This window comes from Oncorhynchus keta, chromosome 29 (genome assembly GCF_023373465.1).
Source record: "Oncorhynchus keta strain PuntledgeMale-10-30-2019 chromosome 29, Oket_V2, whole genome shotgun sequence".
Taxonomy (NCBI): domain Eukaryota; kingdom Metazoa; phylum Chordata; class Actinopteri; order Salmoniformes; family Salmonidae; genus Oncorhynchus; species Oncorhynchus keta.
Genome location: NC_068449.1, coordinates 32,812,082 through 32,839,527, shown reverse-complemented (window position 1 = coordinate 32,839,527; position 27,446 = coordinate 32,812,082). Strand labels below are relative to the sequence as shown.

At 42.2% G+C, this 27,446-nt stretch overlaps 2 protein-coding genes across 4 annotated transcripts; one reads left to right on the top strand and one right to left on the bottom strand.

Annotated features, from left to right (window-relative positions):
• Positions 1–920: 920 nt before the first annotated feature.
• On the bottom strand, positions 921–27,072 carry sec23a (Sec23 homolog A, coat complex II component). Of its 3 annotated transcripts, none has more exons than XM_052486454.1 (18): positions 27,053–27,072; positions 25,361–25,596; positions 24,930–25,074; positions 24,288–24,604; positions 24,013–24,157; positions 22,750–22,908; positions 22,350–22,465; positions 21,930–22,053; positions 16,718–16,798; positions 13,985–14,074; positions 9,599–9,705; positions 8,668–8,821; positions 8,443–8,520; positions 6,622–6,783; positions 3,239–3,325; positions 2,506–2,661; positions 2,346–2,411; positions 921–1,841 (listed from the first exon to the last, which is right to left on the bottom strand). In XM_052486454.1, exons 2-18 carry the CDS (start codon positions 25,579–25,581, stop codon positions 1,752–1,754), a joined length of 2,298 nt encoding a protein of 765 aa, XP_052342414.1. In that variant the 5' UTR covers positions 25,582–25,596; positions 27,053–27,072; the 3' UTR covers positions 921–1,751. The 3 variants fall into 3 exon arrangements, with proteins under 3 accessions (XP_052342414.1, XP_035599211.1, XP_052342413.1); XM_035743318.2 differs by lacking the exon at positions 27,053–27,072 and adding an exon at positions 26,864–27,028; XM_052486453.1 differs by lacking the exon at positions 27,053–27,072 and adding an exon at positions 26,216–26,829.
• Positions 10,452–13,966, top strand: LOC118362741 (adenosine receptor A3). Its single transcript, XM_035743320.2, has 3 exons — positions 10,452–11,288; positions 11,975–12,128; positions 12,738–13,966. Exons 1-3 carry the CDS (start codon positions 10,595–10,597, stop codon positions 13,015–13,017), a joined length of 1,128 nt encoding a protein of 375 aa, XP_035599213.1. The 5' UTR covers positions 10,452–10,594; the 3' UTR covers positions 13,018–13,966.
• Positions 27,073–27,446: the final 374 nt, after the last annotated feature.

Below are 27,446 nucleotides of genomic sequence, written 5' to 3'. Positions count from 1 at the left end.
CAAGCTGTTTAAAGGCAGTCAACTTAGCGTATGTAAACTTCTGACCCACTGGAATTGTGAAAGTGAATTTAAAGTGAAATAATCTGTTTGTAAACAATTGTTGGAAAAATGACTTGTGTCATGCACAAAGTAATGTCCTAACTGACTTGAAATTTGTGGAATGGTTGAAAAACGAGTTTTAATGACTCCTACCTAAGTGTATGTAAACTTCCGACTTAAACTGTACCTTCTTCCTACAGATTACCATGAACTTATTGTGTAGACCCTAGACTATGGCACCCCATATATCTCTAGCATAACTAATGATTCATAATATTTCAAGTTCAGAAATCCAAACCCATCACCTGTAGCATGTGACCAACAATGCTTTATGTAGGTTTACAAGAAAATATGCCGCTTAATACAAAAGCCGACTCATCTTTTCAAATGTAATTTCAGGTTGTGTAATTTTGAGAGTTCGTAAACCAGACTCTATTGAGTAACAATAGATACATTTTGGTCTGCTCCAGTGAAAAGCTGAAGCAAAATGGCTGTGGTGTTATTGTACAACTGAAAGGCCACACAGTGAATGCTCTCCCTCTGTAAATAGATAACCTCAGAGTTCAGTGAGGTATGCTGTGCTCTGTTGGTCATCTCAGAGACTAGCTTTGTATCTATAGCAGTGCTATGGATGTTCTAGCCTGCTTTCTTTGAATCAATGTTCTAATATGCTTTCCTCGAAACACTTAATCTCAAATTGACTTAACTTTTCACAAAACAACATTTTGCCATGTTCTTTGGTGGTTCTCTTCAGTTCAGTTTGCGATTGTTACTTACAATTTCAAGGACAGCGGCATGTACAAACATACAAGTTAATAAAAACAGATATAACTACTAGTTAAACAACACTCACAGTAAATCAGATAACAAATATTAAAATATATTTGTGTTTGTGTTTTAACAAGGTATTTTATTAGAAATGTCAGAAACAACACTTTCAGAAATTATATCAAATGCAGAGAAAAGGGAAGGCAGCTTTCATACCCTGCTATACTCTGTAGGGTGGAGCATGTTAGTACCACAGTCTGTATAGTATACTATCATGTTTCTTAGGTTTGGTTTTAACCACAATGACTGTGAATGACTAACATGAATTAGACAGCACACACTAAAAGGTCTGAAATAACCCATTATTCTGTGGCGTACTCAGGGTGAAGAACAAAAAACACTTAGCTCTAATTAGATACCATTGTATTGGATTCTCCAATCTGTACCATCCGACGACACGACACCCACTCTTTCTGTAGCCTACCACTCACGTCTCTGACAGACTGGATGATATATATATTTATATATATATATTTTTTAAAATAGAAACAGACAGAAAATGTTATATAAAGTAACTCCATTGGGCATCACAATAAAATAACTGACTGGATGCTGGGTTATGTTCTGGGGGAAAAGTACATGAATACCAGACTCATCTTACATACTGATCTGGGACCAAACATTTAGCTGGTAGGCAACAACTGATGTTTTCTTTTGTTTTGAGTTTTTACAATAATTGACCAACTAGTGTCATAAAAAGGCTATACTGCAGATCATTCTCTGTACAAAGCTCTTGGTTTTCAATATAAAAAGGAGAAAGAGGTATTCTCTTTTGGTTGTTCACTCCCATGTATAGCATCAGTTGACTACTGTTGAGCAACACTGGGTTCATATAGTATTTAGGTTGATGATGCTCAGTGGTTACCATGGCGTTGGTCTGAGTCTCAGGCTGCGCTGGACACAGCCAGCTTCTTCAGGTGGTCCATGAACACCTGGAGACTGACGTCATCCGTCAGGATCGGAGCACCTGACTCCTACACACAGAGAGGAGGAGAGTGGGATTCAGTTATGGGCAATTCCACAGCAATCATTGGTTTGGAATTCCACTTATATAATCTTGGAAACTAGTGACACCTTTCTCCACACACATACAAAAAAGTGGGAGGACTACACTCATTTGTTCAGACTTTAAACTGACAACAAGTAGGAGTTGTAGAAAAATTATGAGTCAAGAACAAGAGAAGAAGTGTGTCTCAAGAGTGCATGTTACTGTGTCCATGTAACAATCCAGAAGGTTCCACATGTCCACTACTTTCTGTGTGTCTCCTCTAATAAGCAGTAGTAGCAGCTGTAAGCCTTGAAAACCAAGTGCAAGGACTCTTTCCTCTCATTAGTGCTAACACACACACACACACACATCATTACACACATACAATACACGCCATTCAAAATAGGCAACATGCTCTGCCTTAACATAAAACCATACAAATAACACCATCCTTAGAAATGTGTACTTTTAGTAGAAAATGAAGTCTTACCTGGCCCCATGCATACATATTGTTGTGGGTTTGTGATGGGTTTACTTTAGATAGCAGGAAACGAGCCTAGAACACAACAAGAACATCAATACAGGGGGTTCAACAGAATTCACAGTTGACATTCTAAGAAATGTTTGTGTGTGTTCACACACACACACACCTGTGATCCGCCGTGCTCTGTGTCTATGTAGCGGGGCATAGGAAAGCGGCTGTGGAGGATCTCCTGGGCGTCGTCCACAGGAGCCTGCAGCAGGTGGCGGAAGTTCTCGTACTCTGGCAACTCCTGGTAGCCTGCCTTACGCCACTGAGACACAGTCTGATGGATAGACAGAGAGAGAGGTACAGAGAGAGAGAGAAGAGATGGAGAGAAAGAACGAGAGAGGGAACGGGAACAGTCAGTGTGGTCCTGAAGACATGAAGAGTTACATTTAGACCTTTACAGCGCTGAGAAAATTTGAGACAAGTCTAAAAGAGCAGATTGGTTTTGCTCGACTTCAATAGCAATACCTGACATAGGATTTGATTTCAATAGGAAACACAGTCACCCTCTTCATAACAGTGAGTCTCACCGGACTCTTGGCCATTGAACCCCACTCTGACAATACATTGAACATCTGTCTGTATTGATCGCTCACCCGCTGTTCACCCATCTATTCACAAATGTCAAATAAGTACAAAAGTATCTGGCTGCAACCAGAAAGGAAATCAGTCTAGTGTTACGATAGAATCACTTAATAGAGAGCCACCTCTCTCCGCGTGTATAGATCGTAGCTGTGTGAGTGGTGAGACCATGAGGAGGACATGGAGGGTCGTGTCCTGTCACTGATGAGGACAGTTTTGAAGTAGTCTGTGAATGGGCATGTTGATTTTGATTGGATGACTGATGACTGTACCTCTCCATGGTAGATGAGGATCTGGAAGAAGGTGTCCATGAGAAGGATGCGATCAGGAAGGATACTGCTGCTGTCCAGCAACACAGGCTAGGAGAAAAGAAAAAAACTACCAATTTTACACCACCTTGAAAATATACAATAAGAAGGATGCTGAACACAGGCTAAAAGGCAAGAAAGGAGATACTGTTTTAAACCATTGCCCTCCAAACTATATGGTATCCTTCTAATTCAGCTCTAATCAATAATGCTGTTTCAAGATTAAACCAAGTTTGTTGAGGATTAGAGGGGTGGGGGTTTAGTCCCAGACACTGATAGGAACGTCACAATATTGGCATCTTTCCTTCCAAAACAAGCTCTCAAGGTCACAACACACCAACCCCAAACTCAGGTACAAAAAATACGAAGATGGATGATCTTGACAGACAGGTAGCAGTATATCTTCTATCTTTTATAGTGTGGTGGCCATTTTAAAGGACACAGAAACAGTGCAGAAAGAAACAGTGGCTCTGTTTATACTTGACGCCATCTGCTTGCAAGAATATTACTCTTTCAATGTTTAACAGGCAGGAGCGGACAGAGTCAAGACTGAAAACATTAGAATTGCATCCCAAATGGCACCCTATTCCCTATATGGTAAGCCCTGGTCAAAAGTAGTGCACTGTATAGGGACTAGGAGCCATTTGAGAGGCACTTATGTCTCTGTTAATCTAAAAAAAATAAACAGCTGAAGCGCTGTGTCTCCTGGTTACACGCATTACATCTGATACAGAGCCAGATGACAAGGCTAAGTCCCAAATGGGACCCTATTTCCAACGTAGTGCACCATCTTTGACTAGAGGACCATTGGCCCTGGTCAAAAGTACTGGACGACAGATATTAGGTTGCCATTTGGGACTTAACCCCCTAGAGTAGATTTCGCTCCCATGGCGAAATCTAATTAGCATAATGAAAAAAATCTGTCAGTTTAAGCTAGAGATATCTTTTTTTTGTTGCACAGGCTGGGTTTGTCTGACCATGATAGATCCCAAAAATCGGTATTCTCGTGTACCGTCGGAACTATTATGACCCCTCTATGGAAAGGTGAGACTCTCACGAAGGTGTTCTCCGTTTTGCACTGCAACCTCAAAAAGCAGTACCAGTCAAAAGTTTGGACACACCTACTCATTCAAGGGTTTTGCCTTTATTTTTTACAATGTTTTACATTGTAGAATAATAGTGAAGACATCAAAACTATTAAATAACACACATGGAATCATGTAACCCAAAAAGTTTCAAACAAATCTAAATATACTTTATATTTGATATTCTTCAAAGTAGCCACCCTTTACCTTGATGACAGCTTTGCACACTATTGGCATTCTCTCAACCAGCTGCATGAGGTAGTCACATAGAATGTATTTCAATTACCAGGTGTACCTTGTTCAAAATTCAAAAAGCACTCGCACATCTGAGCAAACTTCTTGCAGGTGCATGGCAACAGTTGAACAAGATGAATGAAAAAGGAAACCAAACACTGCTCTTGATAGTATCACTTACGTATTGGCCTCACGGACTTCGTCAGAGCCCTGATATGTAAGCTTATTAAAGATCAGTGATACTATCAAGAGCAGTGTGCAGTTTCCTTTTTCATTCAGGTGTACCTTGTTAAAAGTTAATTTGTGGAATTTATTTCCTTCTTAATGCATTTGAGCCAATCAGTTGTGTTGTGAGAAGGTATGGGTTGTATACAGAATATAGGCCTATTTGGTAAAAGACCAAGTCCATATTTTAATGCAAAAACAGCTCAAATAAGCAAAGAGAAATGACAGTCCATCATTACTTTAGGACACGAAGGCCAGTCAAAGCGAAAAAAACCCATCAAGCACGATGATGAAACTGGCACTCATGAGGACCGCCACAGGAAAGGAAGACCCAGTGTTACCTCTGCTGCAGAGGATAAGTTCATTAGAGTTACCAGCCTCAGAAATTGCAGCTCAAATAAATGTTTCAGAGTTCAAGTAACAGACACATCTCAACATCAACTGTTCAGAGAAGACTGCATGAATCAGGCCTTCATGGTCAAATTGCTGCAAAAAAAACTACTAGGAAAAAGGAAAGGAAAGGGTACAACTGAAAAGGGTCTTCTGCATTTAACCCAACCCAGTGGGTTAACTGCCTTGCTCAGGGGCAGAACGACAAATTCAAGGACACCAATAATAAGAAAAGACTTGCTTGGGCCAAGAAACACAAGCAATGGACATTAGACCGGTGGAAATCTGTCCTTTTGTCCAAATGTGAGATTTTTGGTTCCAACTGCCATGTCTTTGTGAGACGCAGAGTAGGGTGAACGGATGATCTCTGCATGTGTGGTTCCCACTGTGAAGCATGGAGGAGGTGTGATGGTGTTTTGCTGGTGACACCGTCTGTGATTTATTAATAATTCAAGGCACACTTAACCACAGCATTCTGCAGCGATGATTCCATAGGTGTTATTTCATAGTTTTGATGTCTTCACTATTATTCTACAATGTAGAAAATAGTAAAACTAAATAAAGACGCTTGGATGAGTTGGTGTTCTAAAACGTTTGATTGGTAGTGTATATATATTTTTTTTATATACCATAAGGGGTCCTAACATTCTAAATCAAATAGCTAAATGATCCTTGATAATAGCTAAATGATCTCTGCCCCGGCTTAAACTCTTAAGGATTAACTACTGTTAAATAACTTACCCTTTTCAGAGACGTGTGTACTACGCTGTCACTCTGTAAGGTGTTAAAATCCAAACTGTTGATAATTGCACTGAAAGGAGCGCTGGTCCGGAACACACTACTGTACTCACACACTACACTCACATCATTAACAACATAACCTCAAGCTTATCTGTAAGAAAAGGACCAAGGTATTAGTGCTCTCTCTCTCTGTTGACCTAGGCAACACAGATAAGCCTGCAGAATGTGAGTGGGAGGGGGATGAGAAAGTCAGAGATCGCAATCTTAATGTACGAGCTAGTCTTCTTATGACATTTAATACATAAGACTAGCTACAGTAAGCCAAAGCAACCCTGATTTATGTTTATAAAGAGGAAGGAAAGCAAATTTCATGTTTCAATAGAAATAAAAATATGTGTGTCCAACTGTGTGTGTCCAACTGTGTGTCTCCCCCGTCCCCGTGTCTCCCCATGTCCCCTCCCCGTGTGTGTCTCGTGTATGTCTGTCCGTGTCCCCGTGACTTCCCCCGTCCCCGTGTCTCCCGTCCGTCCATGCATCCCCCCCGTCCGTCCGCCTGTCCGTGCGTCCCCCCCCTGTCCATCCGCGCGTCCGTCCGTCCGTCCCCCCCCTGTCCATCCGCGCGTCCGTCCGTGCGTCCCCCCCCTGTCCATCCGCGCGTGTGTCAGGTCTTACCTCTGGGGGCCCGTTGAAGGAGTAGGCGTAGAGAATGGGTTGTATCATGATGAGAGACTGGGTCAGGTCCTGACGCATGAACTGGTGTCTGTAGTATGAGCTCTCATCTGGGCTGTTGTTGAACACTTGCAGGAAAGGAGATCTTCTTAGGTGGAACATAAACTGAGGGACAAAGGAAAAGCTATAATGTGCTTTTTTTAAATACTCTTTATATTAAGCCTGAAACATTACTTTAAAATAAAGATGTTAGCTCAAAGATATGTATCATACATCTGTGTACAGTCCTGGCCTAAAGTTGAGAATGACACAAATATTAATTTCACAAAGTTTGCTGCTTCAGTGTCTTTAGATATTTTTGTCAGATGTTACTATGGAATACTGAAGAATAATTACAAGCATTTCATAAGTGTCAAAGATTTTATTGAAAATTACATGAAGTTGATGCAAAGAGTCAATATTTGCAGTGTTGACCCTTCTTTTTCAAGACCTCTGCAATCCGCCCTGGCATGCTGTCAATTAACTTCTGGGCCACATCCTGACTGATGGCAGCCCATTCTTGCATAATCAATGCTTGGGATTTGTCAGAATTTGTGAGTTTTTGTTTGTCCACCCACCTCTTGAGGATTGTCCACAAGTTCTCAATGAGATTAAGGTCTGGGAAGTTTCCTTAGTTATCACGTTTGCCTTATGGCGAGGTGCTCCATCATGCTGGAAAAGGCATTGTTTGTCACCAAACTGTTCCTGGATGGGTGGAAGAAGCTGCTGGAGGATGTGTTGGTACCATTCTTTATTCATGGCTGTGTTCTTAGGCAAAATTGTGAGTGAGCCCACTCCCTTGGCTGAGAAGCAACCCCACACATGAATGGTCTCAGGAAGCTTTACTGTTGGCATGACACAGGACTGATGGTAGCGCACAACTTGTCTCCCAGGACAAGCTTTTTTCCGGATGCCCTAAACAATCAGAAAGGGGATTCATCAGAGAAAATGACTTTACCCCAGTCATCAGCAGTTCAATCCCTGTACCTTTTGCATAATATCAGTCTGTCCCTGATGTTTTTACTGGAGAGAAGTGGCTTCTTTGCTGCCCTTCTTGACAACAGGCCATCCTCCAAAAGTCTTCGCCTTACTGTGTGTGCAGATAGATAGATGCCTGCTGCCATTCCTGAGCTGGTGGTGCCCAGATCCTGCAGCTGAATCAACTTTAGGAGATGGTCCTGGCGCTTGCTGGACTTTCTTGGGCGCCCTGAAGCCTTCTTCACAACAATTGAACTGCTCTCCTTGAAGTTCTTGATGATCCAATAAATGGTTGATTTAGGTGAAATCTTACTGGCAGCAATATCCTTGCCTGTGAAGCCCTTTTTGTGCAAAGCAATGATGACAGCATGTGTTTCCTTGCAGGTAACCATGATTGACAGAGGAAGAACAATGATTCCAAGCACCACCCTCCTTTTGAAGCATCCAGTCTGTTATTCGAACTCAATCAGCTGATCTCCAGCCTTGTCCTCGTCAACACTCACACCTGTGTTAACGAGAGAATCACTGACATGATGTCAGCTGGTCTTTTTGTGGCAGGGCTGAAATGTAGTGGAAATACTTTTTGGGGATTCAGTTAATTTGCATTGCAAATAGGGACTTTGCAATTCATCTGATCACTCTTCATAACATTCTGGAGTATATGCAAATTGCCATCATACAAACTGAGGCAGCAGACTGTGAAAATGTATATTTGTGTCATTCTCAAAACTTTTGGCCACGACTGTACTAGCTACAAGTGTCGTTCCACTAAAGAGCCAACCAGCCTCTCAGCCCATGATCACTTACCTGGGGATAGAGAGAAAAGGTTTCTGAGAAGCGGAAAGAGTTGGGATCATCCTTATGATAATCTCCAAACTTCTGACACTAGAACGGAGAGGAAAAAAGGCAATTCAAACCCATTATAAACCCTGCCTGCAACTGAGTCCACACTTCAAAATGTCACACTTAATCCCACAATTTCCCTGTGCCTGCTAGCCTGGAAATTTCTACTTTGCCCCGTCTCAGTCCTACCAGCCGGATGAGCTGCCTGTCCAGCCAGCGAAGCACATCAGGGCCCTCCTCGGTCTCAGCGCGGTACACAGCCAGTCTAGCCATCAGGATGGCTGAAGCCTCCTGGTCAAATGATGCTGCAATAGTCTGGATCTGGGTCCCTGCATCTGCCCAGCTGGGGGGGGGAGGAGAGAGTGAGGAGAGAGCTCAAGAGAGAAACAACCTACATAAGCATTGTTGATCATTTGACACACTTATGTTGTTTGTTTGTAAGGTTCTCCTCCACAATGAAAAAGTAATACCAACACAATCTCTACCATAGATTTTATGGAGAAATTAGTTAAGGGACATTACGTCAGATGTTACGGTTCTGGTTACCTTGGCATTGAAAAGCCCTTTGCCATAATAAAGCCGGTAAATTAAATCCCATACTGTAATTTAAGTCTAGATAAATTGAACTGATCTTTTAAAACAGCCTGGGAATTACTTTTTATATCCACACACATTTCCTCTCGCAACTGCCCTGTCACATGTTAAGCATTGTAGCTAAATAAAGGTTAAATAAATAAAACACGTCTCATGCTAACAAACATGAACTGCATCATTGATCATAACCCATTGAGAGTCTTTACAGTAGTCACATGACTGAGAAGAGTCAGTCAGTGTCTTCTAAATACATGTGTGACACTAACAACCAAGACCATCTCCTCCTCTGACCAGGGGAGAAGACAACACAACAACCACTTTACCCCTACCGTGTTGCTATGGAAACAAGGTGAGCTTGCAGACGCAGCTCCATAGTGGAATGAAAAGTGGCAGATAAACCTTAAAGTCCAGCAGTTACTTTGAAAAGAAGACGTGCTCTTAATGATGAATCAAATCCATATGTTTGTGTAAGTTTTTATCTGAAGTGAGACAAATCTGTAGTGTGTGTGTGTATACATATATTTACTTTCTGGCAGTGGTGGTGACTCGAATGCGTTTCTGTCCACTGGAGTGTTGGTACTGTGTGACATACTGGACCGCTCCTCGGCCCCCCTGGGGAATAGGTGCATTATGCTACAGAGACAAAAACAGTTAGGAAATAATCATTAGAAAGGCATCCCATTAGAAGTGCACATTCTATAAAAATGTAAATTACCCATCTATATAAACAAACATACGTGGTTCTTGCCGGTGAGCTTTATTCAAATAATTTGCCGTGTACAAACACACACAACTGCTACGACCTTATGGACAGCCAGAGAAGAATAACAACTTTCAGAAGAATTGAAATAATTAGGCTATATGAGGGGGCTTAAAGCAGAAAGGAAATAATGAATGATTGGGCACTTAGATTGAATTAGAGGCACACTTCTTGCCAATTAACCCAACAACACTCCAGAGTCAAATGGCTCATTAACTGTGCGGCAGCCATTACAGTGGAGAGGATATTGGATCTCAAGCTTCTGTGTACACAGGCAGCACAACTCCTCTACATCCTCTCTCCCTCTCACACAAGGCTGCGTATCCACACACCAGCTCCTTGACTGTTTGCCTCCATACTTACACCATTAGGGCTGAATATTTCGGTTCTCATAGTTCTGCTGCTTGAGAGGCGGGATGTGCCGGGCTGTTTCACCCTCCCTGCCTCAATCTGAGGTAGAGAAGGTGTACAGCAAGGCAGAGAGGAGCTAGCTCAGCCCTTCGAAGGACAGCTAGAGGACTTGGAGAGGAGCCTCCCCTCCCAGAGCACAGCGGGAGACTGACACAACAACAACCCCACAACCCCCCCACCCCCCGAGGACCAGCCCACGACACACACAGAATAACGTGACTTCACACTTCAGCCTCAGTCAGTCAGCCAGCCAGTCGGGTCAGTGGGAGCTCATGGCCTGAACCAGGCGGGAGGAGAACGTGCAGCCAGGCAGCCCAGGGAGGACTTCTCTTCCACCAGGAGGTCGGGAGGATGCAGCCGGTGGCCCTGGTATATGCAGCTCTGATGGTGGTCTCCAGTCTGTTCTCTGTGTGTGGTAACGTGGTTCTACTTCTGGTGGTTCTTCTCAACAAGGAGCTCCATACCGAAACCTGGGCCCTGACCTTGAGCTTCTGCCTGAGTGACCTCGCCCTGGGTCTCTCAACCATCCCCTTCGGAGCCCACAACAGCCTGCTCAGGCCGCAGGGCTACCCCAGCGACGGGTACCTCTGCCAGGGCAGCGCCTTCCTCTACCTGCTCCTTCAGCTGGGCTCTATCCACTCCCTAACCTGGGCCACCGTCGACAAGTTCACAGAGATCTGCTTCGCCCTGAGCTACAGCACCATCTGCACGGCCAGGAGGACCAGGGTGGTGCTGGTCCTGGTGTGGCTCTACGGTCTGATCAACGCAGCCTTGCCACTGCTGGGCTTTGGCCGCTACACCTACAGCAGCACCAGGTTCCTGTGTGCCCCCAGCTTCCAGCCAGACTACAGGGGCTTCAGTCTGCTCTTCATAGTGGTCGGGATCATAGCACCCATACTCATCATGTGCTCCATGTATGCGTACATTGTGTATATTGCGAGGAAACAGGTGCGCCGAGGGACGTTTGTTTGCAACGACCAGCACTGTTTTTATGTCCCTGCTAAAAACTACTTCAGGAGCTCCATAGTGATGGTGGCAACTGTGGGTGAGTCTCATTGGTGGTTACATACCAGTTCTAACCTTGTGAATAGTACAGTGAAACTCTCGGTTTGGTGCTGTATTCAGACAAAGCAAGGCATTTGAGATATATGGTCATTCTGAGCAGATACACAGATTAAAAGCCTTTTAGCAGATAACATTTCAAGCAGATAACATTTCAAGGTTGCTGTTATTATTGACATTTTTCTGTAGGCTACAATTCTGGTCAAATTCAGTATTTTTGAAATGGTCAATGTGCTATTATTAAACAATAAGGCTAAGTGCTGCTCTTTCGTCACGACGCAACGCGGAGTGCCAGGAAACAGCTCTTAACCGTGGTATATTGGCCATATATCACAACCCCCCGAAGGTGCCTTATTGCTATTATAAACTGGTTACCAACCTAATTAGAAGATTATGTTGTCATACCCGCGGTATACAATCAGCATTCAGGGCTCAAACAACCCAGTTTATAATAACATAACACACTAAAATAAGGTTAGTTATTTTCGAAAAAATATATATATATCATGCACACACTAAATAGACTTCTTCATATCAACATGTAATGTTACCGAAATTAATCTAATAACTCATTTCAAGAAGATTACTCTTGACTCGCTATTCCAATATATATATTTTTTAAACGTAATTACTCTAATAATCTCCCGTCTTAATGCTCTCCATTGTCAGTGTTCCTGCTGGTGTGCTGGCTGCCTTACATCACCACCTGTTTCTATGAGACGTTTAGTGGCCATGAACCGCCAGCAGCAACCTCAGCCGTAGCCACCTGGCTCGTCCTCTTCACCTCCTCACTCAACCCTTGGATCAACTCCATGACGCAGAAGTAAGTAATAGCGCAATAGCCCCAAACAAAGTCACAGAAATATAAAGAGTCATTTCAATGCCAAGAAGAACAAGGCTCAATCTTATGAAGCTGTTTCACCTCAATATCCCTGTGGCCCATCAATGGCCACATAAAACCAAAATCAGACGGAATTTATTAATGATCAACTCCATGTGCAAGATATAAGGAATAGCCAATGGCCCAGTCATTCAATAATATACTGTCATTCTCCCTTATTCAAAAAATATGAAGACTAGTCCAATTTCCCCCCATATCTCAAGAGTAAGGCTCAATCTTGTGCAGATGATATAACGTAATAATATGAAGGCCCCTCAATAGCCACTTGAAACCAAAGTCAGAGCGAATTGAGAAGCTAGCTCCAATACATTTCCAAATGAGGGCTGCTGAGAGGTGAAATAGCTGAGAGCGTGAGATGATGAAATGAGCTTCTCAGTGTGGGAGCAGAGCCGTTTCTGGCTGCACTACAGATGTTATATGGTTAATGGTGGCTTATTTTCTCTCTCCCTGATTAAATCTCCATCTCCCTCCATTCCTTTCTCTTCCCCCCCTCTACATCTTGCTCTCTCCATTTCTCTCTATCCCTCTCAGGCGGTACAGAGTAGCTCTGCAGAAAAGTTTGAATAAAATACGACAGCTGCTTCAGCACCGGCTGATGAACGCCCACCCACAGAGCAGCGCCATCCAACTGGAGATAGTGAGCCATAATCACCACCACATCGCCAAGCCATCACTATGGTCAGATGATTCCAAGCCAGGTTCACCAGAGACTAGATCCATGTCGGAGGTGACCATGGAGGATAGTAAAGACACTGGGGACAGTAAGGGCATTACACTGGACCAGGTCTGTCCCTGTGGAACCATCTGTTAAAATTACTAGACTAACTACATACTTGATTTTATGGATCCCAGGAATCTCTGGAAGACAGTGGCAATTGTTACTATCCTGGCTAAATAAATACAAATCAATGAATTAAATGAAAGGTTGGGACTAATCAACAAGGGAGGACTATACCAAGGAACACTGTGGCGACAAGAGGCGACAGTCTCCAGTTTGCCGAATGTGAGGTCATTGTGGTCTTTAGTGGCCATACACCAAGACTGACATTGCTATCCTATCTGTTCAGTTTCGGATGAAAAAAGTTTGCTTACAATTTACATTGTTTGTTTGAACTACAATGTTTAAACTACAATATTTGAATTACACTGCCGACTGTGCTAAACTATTTATAGAGAAACACTGTCAGAGATGAAGTCAATCCGTTTACAGTCAATAAATATTCATCAAAACAAATAATACGGATTCATAAAATGACAATTGTGTTCTTCGTTAATGAATATACCATGGGCAACACAGTCTAAAATCATTGACATCTAGCTACCAGATTAAATCTACCAGATTAGCATAACTGAAAATACTGAGTTAGAGTGAATGTGATCATCTCAATGACATTTCAGAACCATCTTGTGCAAGCTACTGTTGGTACGCTTTATAAAGAGGCCAGTGGTTTCATATACGAGCACACCATCTGGTGGCATAGTGATGAAACTGGCCAGTACAGCAGTAGAATATCATAGTACCAGAATAGCTAGTATGCCCTCTGGTGGTGCAATTCAATTATCTAAATCTTTGGCACAAGTGAAACATTTACATTTTAGTCATTTAGCAGATGCTCTTGGCAAACATGGCTCCGTGGGCCGCCTAATCTCAGATTTGTGTGATATAAAACGACTACTCAGGATCCTTCCTTCTCACTCCTGATCACAACAGAAAGCAAAACATGGCATTTGACAAGTAGCTTAGTGATCACAATTCAGAGTGTAATATGAACGCATACCTGATTGACCACCTCAAAGTACACTGCCAGAGTGGTGTTATGATCAAGACCACAGATCTTCCATTGAGAGGTGCCCCCTGTTCCAATTTCCTGTTAGGAAACAGACAGACGTTTTCATAATCAGAATGACATTGTTCTAGAAGAGATCAGAAAGGGATCTCATTCAGTAGAAATTCAGGACACAACATTCTGGACCACTTCATTTACAAAAAAGGTTCAACTGGATAAAAGTATCATTCAAAACATGATTACTGTACTGTTCTGCATATCTGCACATGGATGTAGGTCATTTCCATTGAAAAGGACCCATGAGCACCAACATGGGAAGTTCATAGCAGCATGTCAAATGTAAGATAAGAGTATATTTGAGAAATTAAGGAATATATGTTTTCACCATTTCCATCTTAACATTTTTTTTTTAATAAGCAAAGGCTTTGATTTCTTGAAAAGGGATCTTAGAAAACATTAACATTATCATAAAAAGTCTTAAAAGGATATTATGAATACGTCAAAACACATTGTGTTTACACAATGAATATTAACATTTATATTTAGGATCATTTTTCCTGCTTTCTGTAAGTTTAAGAAACATTGCCTTGTAATATTACGAGATAAGAAGCTGTTGATAGACACTAAATGCATTTTTCTCAGATGGCAGAACAGCGCTTTATGTGGCTATTTGTGCCTTGAATGTTTCGAGAGCTGTGTTAGCTAGTAAAATTTGTGCTGTCTTTAGTTTGGCTTGCAGACAAAATCAATGACGGCCCTTTTAGGCTAAATACAGCTACCAAAACATCTTATAATATTATCTTATAAAAACACTATACATGGTTAAAACATTTAAGGGTACATCTGGATCAGTAAAAGGACTGGCAAAATATGTTGCTTATGCAAGGACGAACACTGAACACGCAAATAGTTCTGTGTTTTGTGCACCAGTGTTATACAAATGTAACCAAGGTGAAACATAGTAACGTCAGAACGTTGCTTGGTAAATTACCCAAAGACATGCTATGATTTTGATTCTAAAAATCTGAACTTCGAGAAATAAATGAATATGCAACTTTTACAAGTTTTGAACCAGTGTTCATATTCATAACACATTCTAAACATAATGATGTTGAAACGTTCCAGTTTGGTTTCCTGGGTCACGGAACAACAGATTTTTGGTGGGTGGCCCTTGGACTATTTAGGACACATTACCATGAAGAGAATGACATTCTAATCCATAATTAAGCATTTCTGTGTAGTACAGATTAGGGACCCATGATGAAATTCCATTACCAGGGGTTTAAATCCACTAACATCCAACAATTTCAAATATTTTACTGAGTTACAGTATATAAAAGGAAATTAGTCAATTGAAATAAATTCATTAGGCCCTAATCTATGGATTTCACATGACTGGGAATACAGACACGCATTTGTTGGTCACAGAAACCTTTAAAAATATATATATTTTTTTAAACTGTCAGTATCTGGTGTGACCACAATTTGCCTCATGCAGCGCGACATCTCCTTCGCATAGAGTTGATCAGGCTGTTGATTGTGTCCTGTAGAATGTTGTCCCACTCCTCTTCAACGGTTGTGCATTAGTTGCTAGATATTGGTGGGAACTAGAACACGCTGTTGTACATGCCAATCCAGAGCATCCCAAACGTGCTCAATGGATGACATGGCTGGTGAGTGTGCAGCCCATAGAAGAACTGGGACATTTTCAGCTTCCAAGAACTGTGTACAGATCCTTGCGACATTATCATGCTGAAACATGAGGTGATGGCGGCGGATGAATAGCACGACAATATGCCTTGGGATCTCGTCATAGTATCTCTATGCATTCAACTTGTCATTGATAAAAATACAATTGTGCTTGTTGTACGTAGCTTATGCACGCCCATACATCAGCAAACTGCTGGCCAACACTACGCCATACACTTGGTCTGAGGTTGTGAGGTCGGTTGAACGTACTGCCAAATTCTCCAAAACAACATTGGAGGAGACTTATGGTAACGAATTTAAACATTCAAATCTCTGGCAACAGTTCTGGTGGACATTCCTGCAGTCAGCATGTCAATTGCAAGCTTCCTTAAAACTTGAGACATCAGGGAAATTGTGCTGTGTGACAACTGCAAATTTTAGAGTGGCCTTTTATTGTCCCCAGCACAAGTTGGACCTGTGTCATGATCATGCTGCTTAATCAGCTTGTTGATATGCCACACCTGTCAGGTGGATGGATTATCTTGGCAAAGGACAAATGCTCGCTAATAGGGATGTAAACAAATTTGTGAACAACATTTGAGAGAAATTAGCTTTTTGTGCGTATGGAACATTTCTGGTATCTTTAATTTCAGCTCATGAAACATGGGACCAACACTTTACATTACACAACAACCAAAATAGATGGATTTCAAAGTCAAGGTGTCAGCTGACACCCCCTTCTTTCTGCAGACATCTTAATTCAGAGCAGATATTTAACAGAGTTTTGGGGAAACGTGGTCACAAACTAAGGGAGAGTTTACAGAAATTGTGTTAAACTTTGCATCTGTACAGTTCTTCCAGTAAATGTTTTTGGACCATTTTCAGTATAAATTGACAAAAGTAGTCCTTCTACATAGATTTGTTTTACATTTGAAAACCAATGATTTTTGTTTGGCATACATTTTGAGTACCGTTACCGTGAAATTGCCCTGTAGATTATTAGGGCACTGGTCTATGTATTTGAAGTGGACTCACATTTTCAGATACACACGGTCCTTTGGCATTTAATGACACACATGGCCCGATGGCTCCTGAAATCTTGATCTCTCGAGATGTCTGAAATTAAGAAGGATATTACAACATGCAGTTGAAGTCGGAAGTTTACATACACTTAGGTTGGAGTCAGTAAAGCTAGTTTTTCAACCCCTCCACAAATTTCTTGTTAACAAACAATAGCTTTGGCAAGTGGGATAGGACATCTACTTTGTGAATGATGCAAGTAATTTTTCCAACAAATGTTTACAGACAGATTATTTCACTGTATCACAATTCCAGTGGGTCAGAAGTGTACATACACTAAGTTGACTGTGCCTATAAACAGTTTGGAAAATTCCAGAAAATGATGTCATGGCTTTAGAAGCTTCTGCTAGGCTAATTGACATCATTTGAGTCAATTGGATGTGTACCTTTTATTTAATTTATTTGACCATTAACTACGCAAGTCAGTTAAGAACAAATTCTTACTTTCAATGAAGGCCTAGGAACCGTGGGTTAACTGCCTTGTTCAGGGACAGAACGACAGATTTTTACCTTGTCGGCTCGGGGAATCGATCTTGCAACCTTCCGGTTACTAGTCCAAAGCTCGAACCACCTGCTTCCCCGCCCTGCTGTACCTGTGGATGTATTTCAAGGCCTACCTTCAAACTCAGTGCCTCTTTGCTTGACATCGTGGGAAAATCAAAAGCAATCAGACAAGACCTCAGAAAAAAAAGTCTGGTTCATCCTTGAGAGCAATTTCCTAACGCCTGAAGGTACCACGTTCATCTGTACAATCAATAGTACGCAAGTATAAACACCATGGGACCACGCAGCCGTCATACCGCTCAGGAAGGAGACGCGTTCGGTCTCCTAGAGATGAACGTACTTTGGTGCGAGAAGTGCAAATCAATCCCAGAATAGCAGCAAAGGACTTTGTGATGATGCTGGAGGAAACGGGTACAAAAGTATCTATATCCACAGTAAAATGAGTCCTATATCGACATAACTTGAAAGGCCGCTCAGCAAGGAAGACGCCACTGCTCTAAAACCACCACAAAAAAGCCAGACTACGGTTTGCAACTGCACATGGGGACAACGATCGTACTTTTTGGAGAAATGTCCTCTGGTCAAAAATAGAACTGTTTGGCCATAATGACCATCATTATGTTTGGAGGAAAAAGGGGGAGGCTTGCAAGCCGAAGAACACCATCCCAACCGTGAAGCACGGGGGTGGCAGCATCATGTTGTGGGGGTGCATTTCACAAAATAGATGGCATCATGAGGCAGGAAAATTATGTAGATATATTGCAGCAACATCTCATGATATCAGTCAGGAAGTTAAAGCTTGGTCGCAAATGGGTCTTCCAAACGGACAATGACCCTAAGCATACTTCCAAAGTTGTGGCAATATGGCTTAAGGACAACAACGTCAAGGTATTGGAATGGCCATCACAAAGCCCTGACCTCAATCCCATAGAAAATTTGTGGGCAGAACTAGGTCCCAAGAAACAAAGAGATCTTCTGTTGAATCTGACAATTAATCTTGATAGTTGTACAGTCGTCTCAAATAAATAAAACCGTTACTCTGGACCCTGATCTCTCTTTTGACGAACATGTCAAGACTGTTGCAAGGACAGCTTTTTTTTCATCTATGTAACATTGAAAAAAATCTGAAACTTTCAGTCCAAAAATTATGCAAAAAAATTCATCCATGCTTGTGTTACTTCTAGGTTAGACTACTGCAATGCTCTACTTTCCAGCTCCCCAGATAAAGCACTAAATAAACTTCAGTTAGTGCTAAATATGGCTGCTAGAATCCTGAATAGAACCCAAAAGAATTGATCATATTACTCCAGTGCTAGCCTCCCACACTGGCTTCCTGTTAAGACAATGGCTGATTTCAAGGTTTTACTGCTAACCTACGAAACATCACATGGGCTTGCTCCTACCCATCTTTCCGATTTGGTCTTGCCGTACATACCTACACGTACGCTACGGTCACAAGATGCAGGCCTCCTAATTGTCCCTAGAATTTCTAAGCAAACAGCTGGAGGCAGGGCTTTCCCCTATAGAGCTCCATTTTTACGGAATGTGAGAGACGTACCCATGTGAGTGACGCAGACTCGGCCTCAACCTTTAAATCTTTATTGAAGACTAATCTCTTCAGTAGGTCATATAATTGAGTGTAGTCTGGCCCAGGAGTGTGAAGGTGAACGGAAAGGCTCTGGAGCAACGAACCGCCCTTGCTGTCTCTGCCTGGCCGGTTCACCTCTCTCCACTGGAATTCTCTGTCTCTAACCCTATTACGGTGGCTGAGTCACTGGCTTACTGGTGCTCTTCCATGCCTTCCCTAGGAGGGGGGGGCGTCACTTGAGTGGGTTGAGTCACTGACGTGATCTTCCTATCTGGGTTGGCGCCCCCCCTTGGGTTGTGCCGTGGCGGAGATCTTTGTGGGCTATACTCGGCCTTGTCTCAGGATGCTAAGTTGGTGGTTGAAGATATCCCTCTAGTGGTGTGGGGGCTGTGCTTTGGCAAAGTGGGTGGGGTTATATCCTTCCTGTTTGGCCCTGTCCGGGGGTGTCATCGGATGGGGCCACAGTGTCTCCTGACCCCTCCTGTCTCAGCCTCCAGTATTTATGCTGCAGTAGTTGTGTCAGGGGCTAGGGTCAGTCTGTTATCTCTGGAGTTCTTCTACTGTCTTATCCGGTGTCCTGTGTGAATTTAAGTATGCTCTCTCTAATTCTCTCTTTCTCTCTCTCAGAGGACCTGAGCCCTAGGAGCATGCCTCAGGACTACCTGGCATGATGACTCCTTGCTGTCCCCAGTCCACCTGGCAGTGCTGCTACTCCAGTTTCAACTGTTCTGCCTGTGGCTATGGAACCCTGACCTGTTCACCGTACGTGCTACCTGTCCCAGACCTGCTGTTTTCAACTCTCTAGACACAGCAGGAGCGGTATAGATACTCTTAATGATCGGCTATGAAAAGCCAACTGACATTTACTCCTGAGGTGCTGACTTGTTGCACCCCCGACAACTACTGGGATTATTATCATTTGACCATGCTGGTCATTTATGAACATTTGAACATCTTGGCCATGTTCTGTTATAATCTCCACCCGGCACAGCCAGAAGAGGACTGGCCGCCCCTCATAGCCTGGTTCCTCTCTAGGTTTCTTCCTCGGGAGTTTTTCTTAGCCACCGTGCTTCTACACCTGCATTGCTTGCTGTTTTGGGTTTTAGGCTGGGTTTCTGTACAGCACTTTGAGAAATCAGCTGATGTAAGAAGGGCTATATAAATACATTTGATTTGAACTGAAAAAGCGTATGCGAGCATGGAGGCCCACAAACCTGACACAGTTACACCAGCTCTGTCAGGAGGAAAGGGCCAAAATTCACCCAACTTATTGTGGGAAGCTTGTGGAAGGCTAACAAAAACATTTGACCCAACTTAAGCAATTTAAAGGCAATGCTACCAAGTACTGTTTGAGTGTATGTAAACTGCTGACCCACTGGGAATGTGATGAAAGAAATGAAAGCTGAAATCACTCTACTATTATTCTGACATTTCACATTCTTAAAATAAAGTGGTGATCCTAATTGACCTAAAACAGAGATTTACTAGGATTAAATGTCAGGAATTGTGAAAAACTGAGATTAAATGTATTTGGCTAAGGTGTATGTAAACTTCCGACTTCAACTGTATTTGCATTTTGCATACAATTCTATTTGGTGAAAACATTAAGAAATATGACATTTTCCATAATATTTAATGGATCAAATCACCTATCAATGTGGCTCTGTTCCAATATCCAGACTTACACACTATGTAAAACAAATATATTGTAGCGGTATGTTAGCGTGGATAATGGAACACAGTGGCGGCTTCTGAAATGGCAAGCGACTCTCTATACAGTGCCTTCAGAAATACACATTTTTAGCAGATATTATTGCGGTTGTAGCAAAATCCTTGTATTCATACCCCTTGACTTATTCCACATTGTTTTGTTACAACCTGAATTCAAAATGGATTAAATATGTTTCTCACCGATCTACACACAATATCACATAATGACAAAGTGAAAACAGGTTTTTAGAAATGTTTGCAAATGTATTGAGAATTAAATACAGAAATATCTCATTGACATAAGTATTCACAGCCCTTTGCTTTGAGAAGCTCCAAATTGAGCTCAGGTGCATCCAATTTCCTTTGATCATCCTTGAGATGTCAATATAACTTGATTGGGGTCCCCCTGTGACCAATTCAATTGTTTGGACAGGATTTAGAAAGAAACACCTGTCTATATAAAATCCCACAGTTGACAGTGCATGTCAGAGCAGAAACTATACCACGAAGTCCAAGGACCTGTCCATAGATCTCAGAAATAGAATTGTCATGAGACATATCTGTGGAAGAGTATAAAACACTTTCTAGAGTGTTGAAAGCTTCCAAGAGCACAGTGATCATCATTGGGAAATGGAACAAATTTCAACTACCCAGACTGCCTAGAGCTGGCCGTCCGACCAAACTGAGCAACCGGACAGTGGTCAGGGAGATGACCAAGAACCCAACGACCACTGACAGAACTACAGAGTTCCTTGGCTGAGATGGGAGAACCTGTCAGAAGAATATCTCTGGTGAAGTGCTGTAATATTGGCTTTATGAGAGTGGCAAAAGCATAAGGCAAAATATTCTGCACTCTTCTACAGAAAAGACTCTTTGGCCTGAATGCAAAGCGCTATGTCTGGAGAAAACCAGGCATAGCTAATCACAGCCTGAATTCAAAATCTATGAAATATAAATTCTCTCTCCCCCATCTACACACAATACCCTATAATGACAAAGCGAAAGCATGTTTAGACATTTTGTATTTTTGCAAATGCTGATAGACATGCCCAAGACTACTCAAAGCTGTAATAGCCATGTCTACAAAGTATTGACTCAGGGTTGTGAATACTTACGTATTTATTTTCAATACATTTGTAAAAACATCTAAACATGTTTTCAGTTTGTCATTACAGTGTATTGTGTGTAGCTGGGTGAGAACTATTTATATATTTTTAAATATATTTTGAATTCAGGCTGTAACAAAATGTGTAACAAGTCAAGGGGTATGAAAACTTTGAAGGATTTGTATAGTGCACTACTAACTAGTACACTCTATAAGCAGGGTACCATTTCAGATAGAACCATTGCACTGACTGGCTCTACCTTTATCTCCAGAGTGCCTGCGAAGGCCATCTTGAAGGCTCCAGACACATCTTTGGTAAAAACCCTCTGGAAGGTTTGTTTGAATAGTGAGGTGGTGAAAGAGTCCGCCATCACCATGTAGCCTCTGCAAAAACATATATACGCAAACGAGTTCAACGATAGTGTGAATCTCAGAAGCTTTTGGTTGATTCCTTCCTCCTCAAAGCATCAGAGGAGAGCACTGGAGAAGATCTGAGGTCAAACTCTCCCCTCACTATGGGAGAAGACAGCGATTGACGTGTGTGTTCTGCGTACCAAATGGCACCCTATTCCCTATATAGTGGGCTACTTTTGACCAGAGCCCTGGTCAAATGTAGTGCACTATATAGGGAATAGGGTGCCATTTCAGACAGAAGTTCACCAAACAGAAAGAGTCCTCACCCAGTGTGATTGGAACAACACTTCATTTCCAGCAGTCCAGTCTGGTCCAGAGCGCATGCATAGATGTCTATGATGTGGCCATTGGTGGAAGCACGGCTCGCCAACGCCTCATAATGCTGAAAATGAAGGAAAGGGTTTTTATACATATCCAAACTTTTACAGGGGCAGGACAAAAAGAGGATCCAATATAGAGAATTAAGAAGTGCCTGTTTGTAATTTATGCAAAAAAAAAACAAATACACATCTAGCCATTAACTGGTTGTCTCACTTTAATGTGCTGTAAGACTACTTGAGCATTTAATCATCATTTACAGACAGTGGCAACAGACCTGAAAAAAGTTCAGATCATGGTAAACCCATCTTAATAACAGGCAAAGCCAAAAGGTTGAGACAAACTTACTTTGGTCCCCTTCTTCATGAACTTGGCATTGTCCTTCTCAATGTCATGCCAGGAGCGAATAGGGGCCTTCAGCTCATCTCCTACCACCATGCCTGGGCCCTGAGTGGCTGGCCCACCGATGAAGGTCATGATGCGTGCCCCAGTGTTAGGGAAGGTACACTGGAGGGTGAATGGATGGTGGAAAAAAGGGACACTATTACAAAACATTTCTATGAAGCTAAGTAAACAATAAACCAAACAATGACTAAAGCCTGTAATCGTGACCCCATTACCACAGCGTAATAGTTTTAAATCTTACAAATCCCACTTAATACAGCGGAACACAGGGAAACATGAATTTGAAGTAGTATGGGGGGGCTGATTTGACAAAACAGTAATATTGAAAATGGTGTCATTGAAATATGGACCTTTGTATTTTAATCACAAATCATATAGTTTTCTAAACCTTTAAAACACTTTGAAAGCGCTTGCTTAAGTCTGCCTGGGATGCCAGTTGGACAGAGTTCGCACTTATGCAACGTTTTCCATTGGTGCAGTTTATATATATATATATTTTTTTTTTCTCCCCAATTTCGTGGTATCCAATTGGTAGCTACAGTCTTGCCTCATCGCTGCAACTCCCAAGGCGAAGGTCGAGAGCCGTGCATCCTCCGAAACACAACCAAGCCGCACTGCTTCTTGAAACAATGCCCACTTAACCCAGAAGCACCAATGTGTCGGAGGAAACACCAAACACCTGGCTACTGTCAGTAAGCACTGTGCCCGGCACGCCACAGGAGTCGCTAGAGCGCGATGGGACAAGGACATACCTGCCGGTCAAACCCCCCCCCGAATGACGCTGCGACAGTTTCTATTTTATTTAACCTTTATTTAACTAGGCAAGTCAGTTAAGAACAAATTCTTATTTACAATGACGGCCTAGGAACAGTGGGTTAACTGCCTTGTACAGGATCAGAACGACAGATTTTTACGTCGTCAGCTCGGGGATTCGATATAACAACCTTTCGGTTACTGGCCCAACACTCTTACCACTAGGCTACCTGCTGCCCCATGGGTCTCCCAGTCGCAGCCGGCTGTGACAGAGCCTGGACTCGAACCCAGAATCTCTAGCGGCACTGCCTTAGACCACTGTGCCACTCGGGAGGCTACCATTGGTGCAATTGTGCCAGGCAAAATCAATCAAGCCAAAGTGCTTGAAATATTAAAATACTATTTGAACCCAGGTCTGCAGTGAGGTAAGTTATATTTCTGTCCAGGTCTTACCTCCAGCAAGCCAACAGCGATGGACATGGCTGATCCTAACGAGCGGAGGGGCCGTTTTCCCTGAGTGACAGGCCAGGGATCTCTCTGCAGCTCTCCAAGCAGGTCTGTCAGGTTCATGTCAATCTTCTGGACTGGCTGGAGGAATCTAAGCAACAACAAAATGGAAATAAGTTCTAAATATTATTATTAAATTAAGACTTTTTTGTGTCACCAAATGATTTTAGTATATGTACTGCCAAGTCAAAACAATGCTGTAGCTATGTAGAGTGGTTTGCCTGTTGGAGAGGGGGGCCTGTGGAGCTTGTGGTCCCCGTCCTGCCTGTGCAGCAGTGGGCTTGGTCAACCCCAGCATCTCCTGCAATTGTTTGGCATTGAGGTCTTTGGTTCCCCTGAAGACATAGCTCTTAGAGATGCCCTCGCAGCCCAGCTCGTGGACTTGGATCATGCGTCCAAAGGTGATGAGGCCCACCAGGGCCGTAGGAGGAAGCAGGGATAGGGACATCTGTAAGGACTCTTTCAGAGCCTGCAGGTCCTCATCCTCCATGCAGGTGTCCACCACATACAGGAAGACAAGTGGCATCAGGGGACCTCTCTGTGGGGGCCAGGGAAGGCAAACTCAGAGCCATGGCATTGCATGCTTGATTTTATGTTCTAAATGAGAACTATTGAATCTCTGTAGGAGAGATAACGAAGGTAGGTATGCAATTATCTGGTATGCTGTTGTATCAAAATGAAGGCCTATATCTAATTTAGATTCAATCAAAATACTGTATTTGTAATATATATATATATTTACTTTACAAATACAGTGTTTTGATTGAATCTAAATTGAATCTTGAATCTTGCCTAGTTATATTATATATATATATAATAAAATGCTGGTTATCTAGATAGTTGTGATCAAACGGAAATCCTACCTGGACCACATATTCAATGGTGGAGAACTGTGGCAGCAGCTCGGCTGGCTGGTTGACATCTGATATCCCAGCATAGGTAGGAGGAAACTGATTTCTCTGATAGCAGAAGTTACAAGCCCACAGTTTGGCTCTGTAATCCACTTGGCTAGGTTGAGAGACCAATTAATAGAGTTCAAAGAGAGAAGGACCAAACAGTTTAGGCTACAATTATTTTATCAGTGTGAACCTTTTGAAGATTGACCAAGGATATGTTCAGTACAAATCACCTCACGATGACAGTTATAAATTCATAAGTATAAGGGAATTAGGAAAATAGAGAACATCAAATAATTTGCTTTAACTTTCCCCCAATTCCCTGGTTTTCCAGGAAGTTACCCAGATTTTGCAACCCAATGTATAAGTAAGTGAATGAGGATTGTTGCCTCACTTACCAGAGGGGGTTGAGGACAGCACGGCAGGTCACCCTGCTACACAGCACAGGCTCATACTGGATGGGGGGCAGATCTGGCCGCTCTTTCAGGGGGGTGAACAGAGAGGCAACGGGGACCACCATGCGGGTGGCCTCCAGACGACTAGAGGGCCAGACATTCCAGCTGAAGCGCACCCCATCACGCTCCTCATTCTGTGCAATAAACTCCGGGAAGGTCGCCATACCACCCTCAGAGAACTGCAGACAGAGAGAGGGAAAGGTGTGTCTGCATGTTATTGCAATAGACTATACATTTTACAGTCATGATTGCATTGGATATTTCAACATAGCATGAATTATATAATAGTCCACGGCACTGCAATGAGTCTTATGATATGATCCATTTAAAAAAAAATAAAAAAATACCCCCCTTCCTTTTTGTTATTTATTATTATTTATGTACTTTGAGATTTTTCTGTAGAATGAAAATCACTTTACAAATGTAATAAATTATTATAATTGCCTGGCTTGGATGTTTTTATTAGCCTAGTTATCTGTTCTGAGTCCTGAGATATCCTTTAGGACTTTGAGCATAATGTTACACTCCAGCACACTTACTACCAATTTGAATGTGTCATATCATGGAGCAGAGAAAATGCAGCCAAATATGAACCTATGGGAAAGTCTGTCTTAAATCTAACTGGGGCTAAACCATGGCTATAACAAAAGTCCAGAATATGATCCTGACTGTGACCCACTTTTTCACCCACTGATCAAATCTGTTTAAAATTACTTACTTTGAAAACACACTCTGAATCTGAATAAATAGAAGGGTATACAATAACGTCAGTTTAGTTTGTACTGAACCATCACTTACCTTTGCTTTTTCCAGACAAAATATTTGACCAAATGAGATTATCAGAGATGGAAATGATCACAAATCCTTAGCCTAACTCTAACAAAAAGCTATTTCAAAATTCTAACACTGACTGTATTGGGCTTTTATCTAACTAGCAAGCTGACCTGAATCAAATGAAATCAATTGTGAATCAATCAACAGGCTTTACAAATTGATGCTGGATTACAAGCAAAGCTGTTTTGATTGAATATACACAGCAAGACACTCCACCAACAACATTACTGCAGATAGCTAAGTACTGTTGAAGTTAGCTAGCGTGGTAGGTAGCTGGCTGGATAGCGAACTACATAACACGGGAACGCTAAAACCAAATGTTTAATGTTTCAGGGTGGATATCCTAGTTATAAAAAAAAAATGTGCCAAAGTCTAAAGTGCTTTCACCATGGCATGTTAGCAAGCAGTACGTTAACTAGTTACGCCGCTAACTAAACCACCGGCACCCGCAAATGCAATGTGTCAAACATGTTTTCACCCTGCTTCAACTAACAGCCAAACTACACTTTGTCAGCTAATTAGAATTATATTCAAAATACGAATAAATTGTGAAAACACAGTAAAGATATTGCTAAGTCAACAGTTAAAACAAATAGCAGAATATTGAGCTACCTAATATCCTCAGACGAGTTCCACACTGCTACTGGTGACAGTGAGTGAACAGCGCCCAGCACACAACGTAGGACGTGACAACGTAGCTAACAAAACATGGCTGCGGGAAGCAATGCCACGTCAAGAGGGTTTTGGCTCGAAGGGATACAGTTTGTCAGAATTTACTTTTTGTAGCAGGTTAGAACTTACGCAGCAGGTATGGATAAGTAACGTAGCAGGTTATGAGAATGAGATCAATGTTAGGAAAAGGTTTAGGGGTAGCTAAAAAGCTAAACAAATAATTGTTCACGCCAATTTGACATAAACTGTATCCCTTCTAGCCACGACCCGTTAAGAAGCGTGTCCAATCATAGGCCCTTACCCCAAATAGTAGATTAATTATCAGGTGACATGTTCATGTTTTCCCAACAGTGATTTTTTGGGACGTGTGTGGCTTCTTTCCAGAGAATTATCTATATGAAACAGTTGTCCTGCTTGTTGGACCGATAAGAGTGAGCCTCTTGGCTCCATGTTTCTTTTTGAATAAATTCAATATGTTAAGTGCTCGACTTGGACTGAAAAAGGGTTAGGGATAATATGTAGA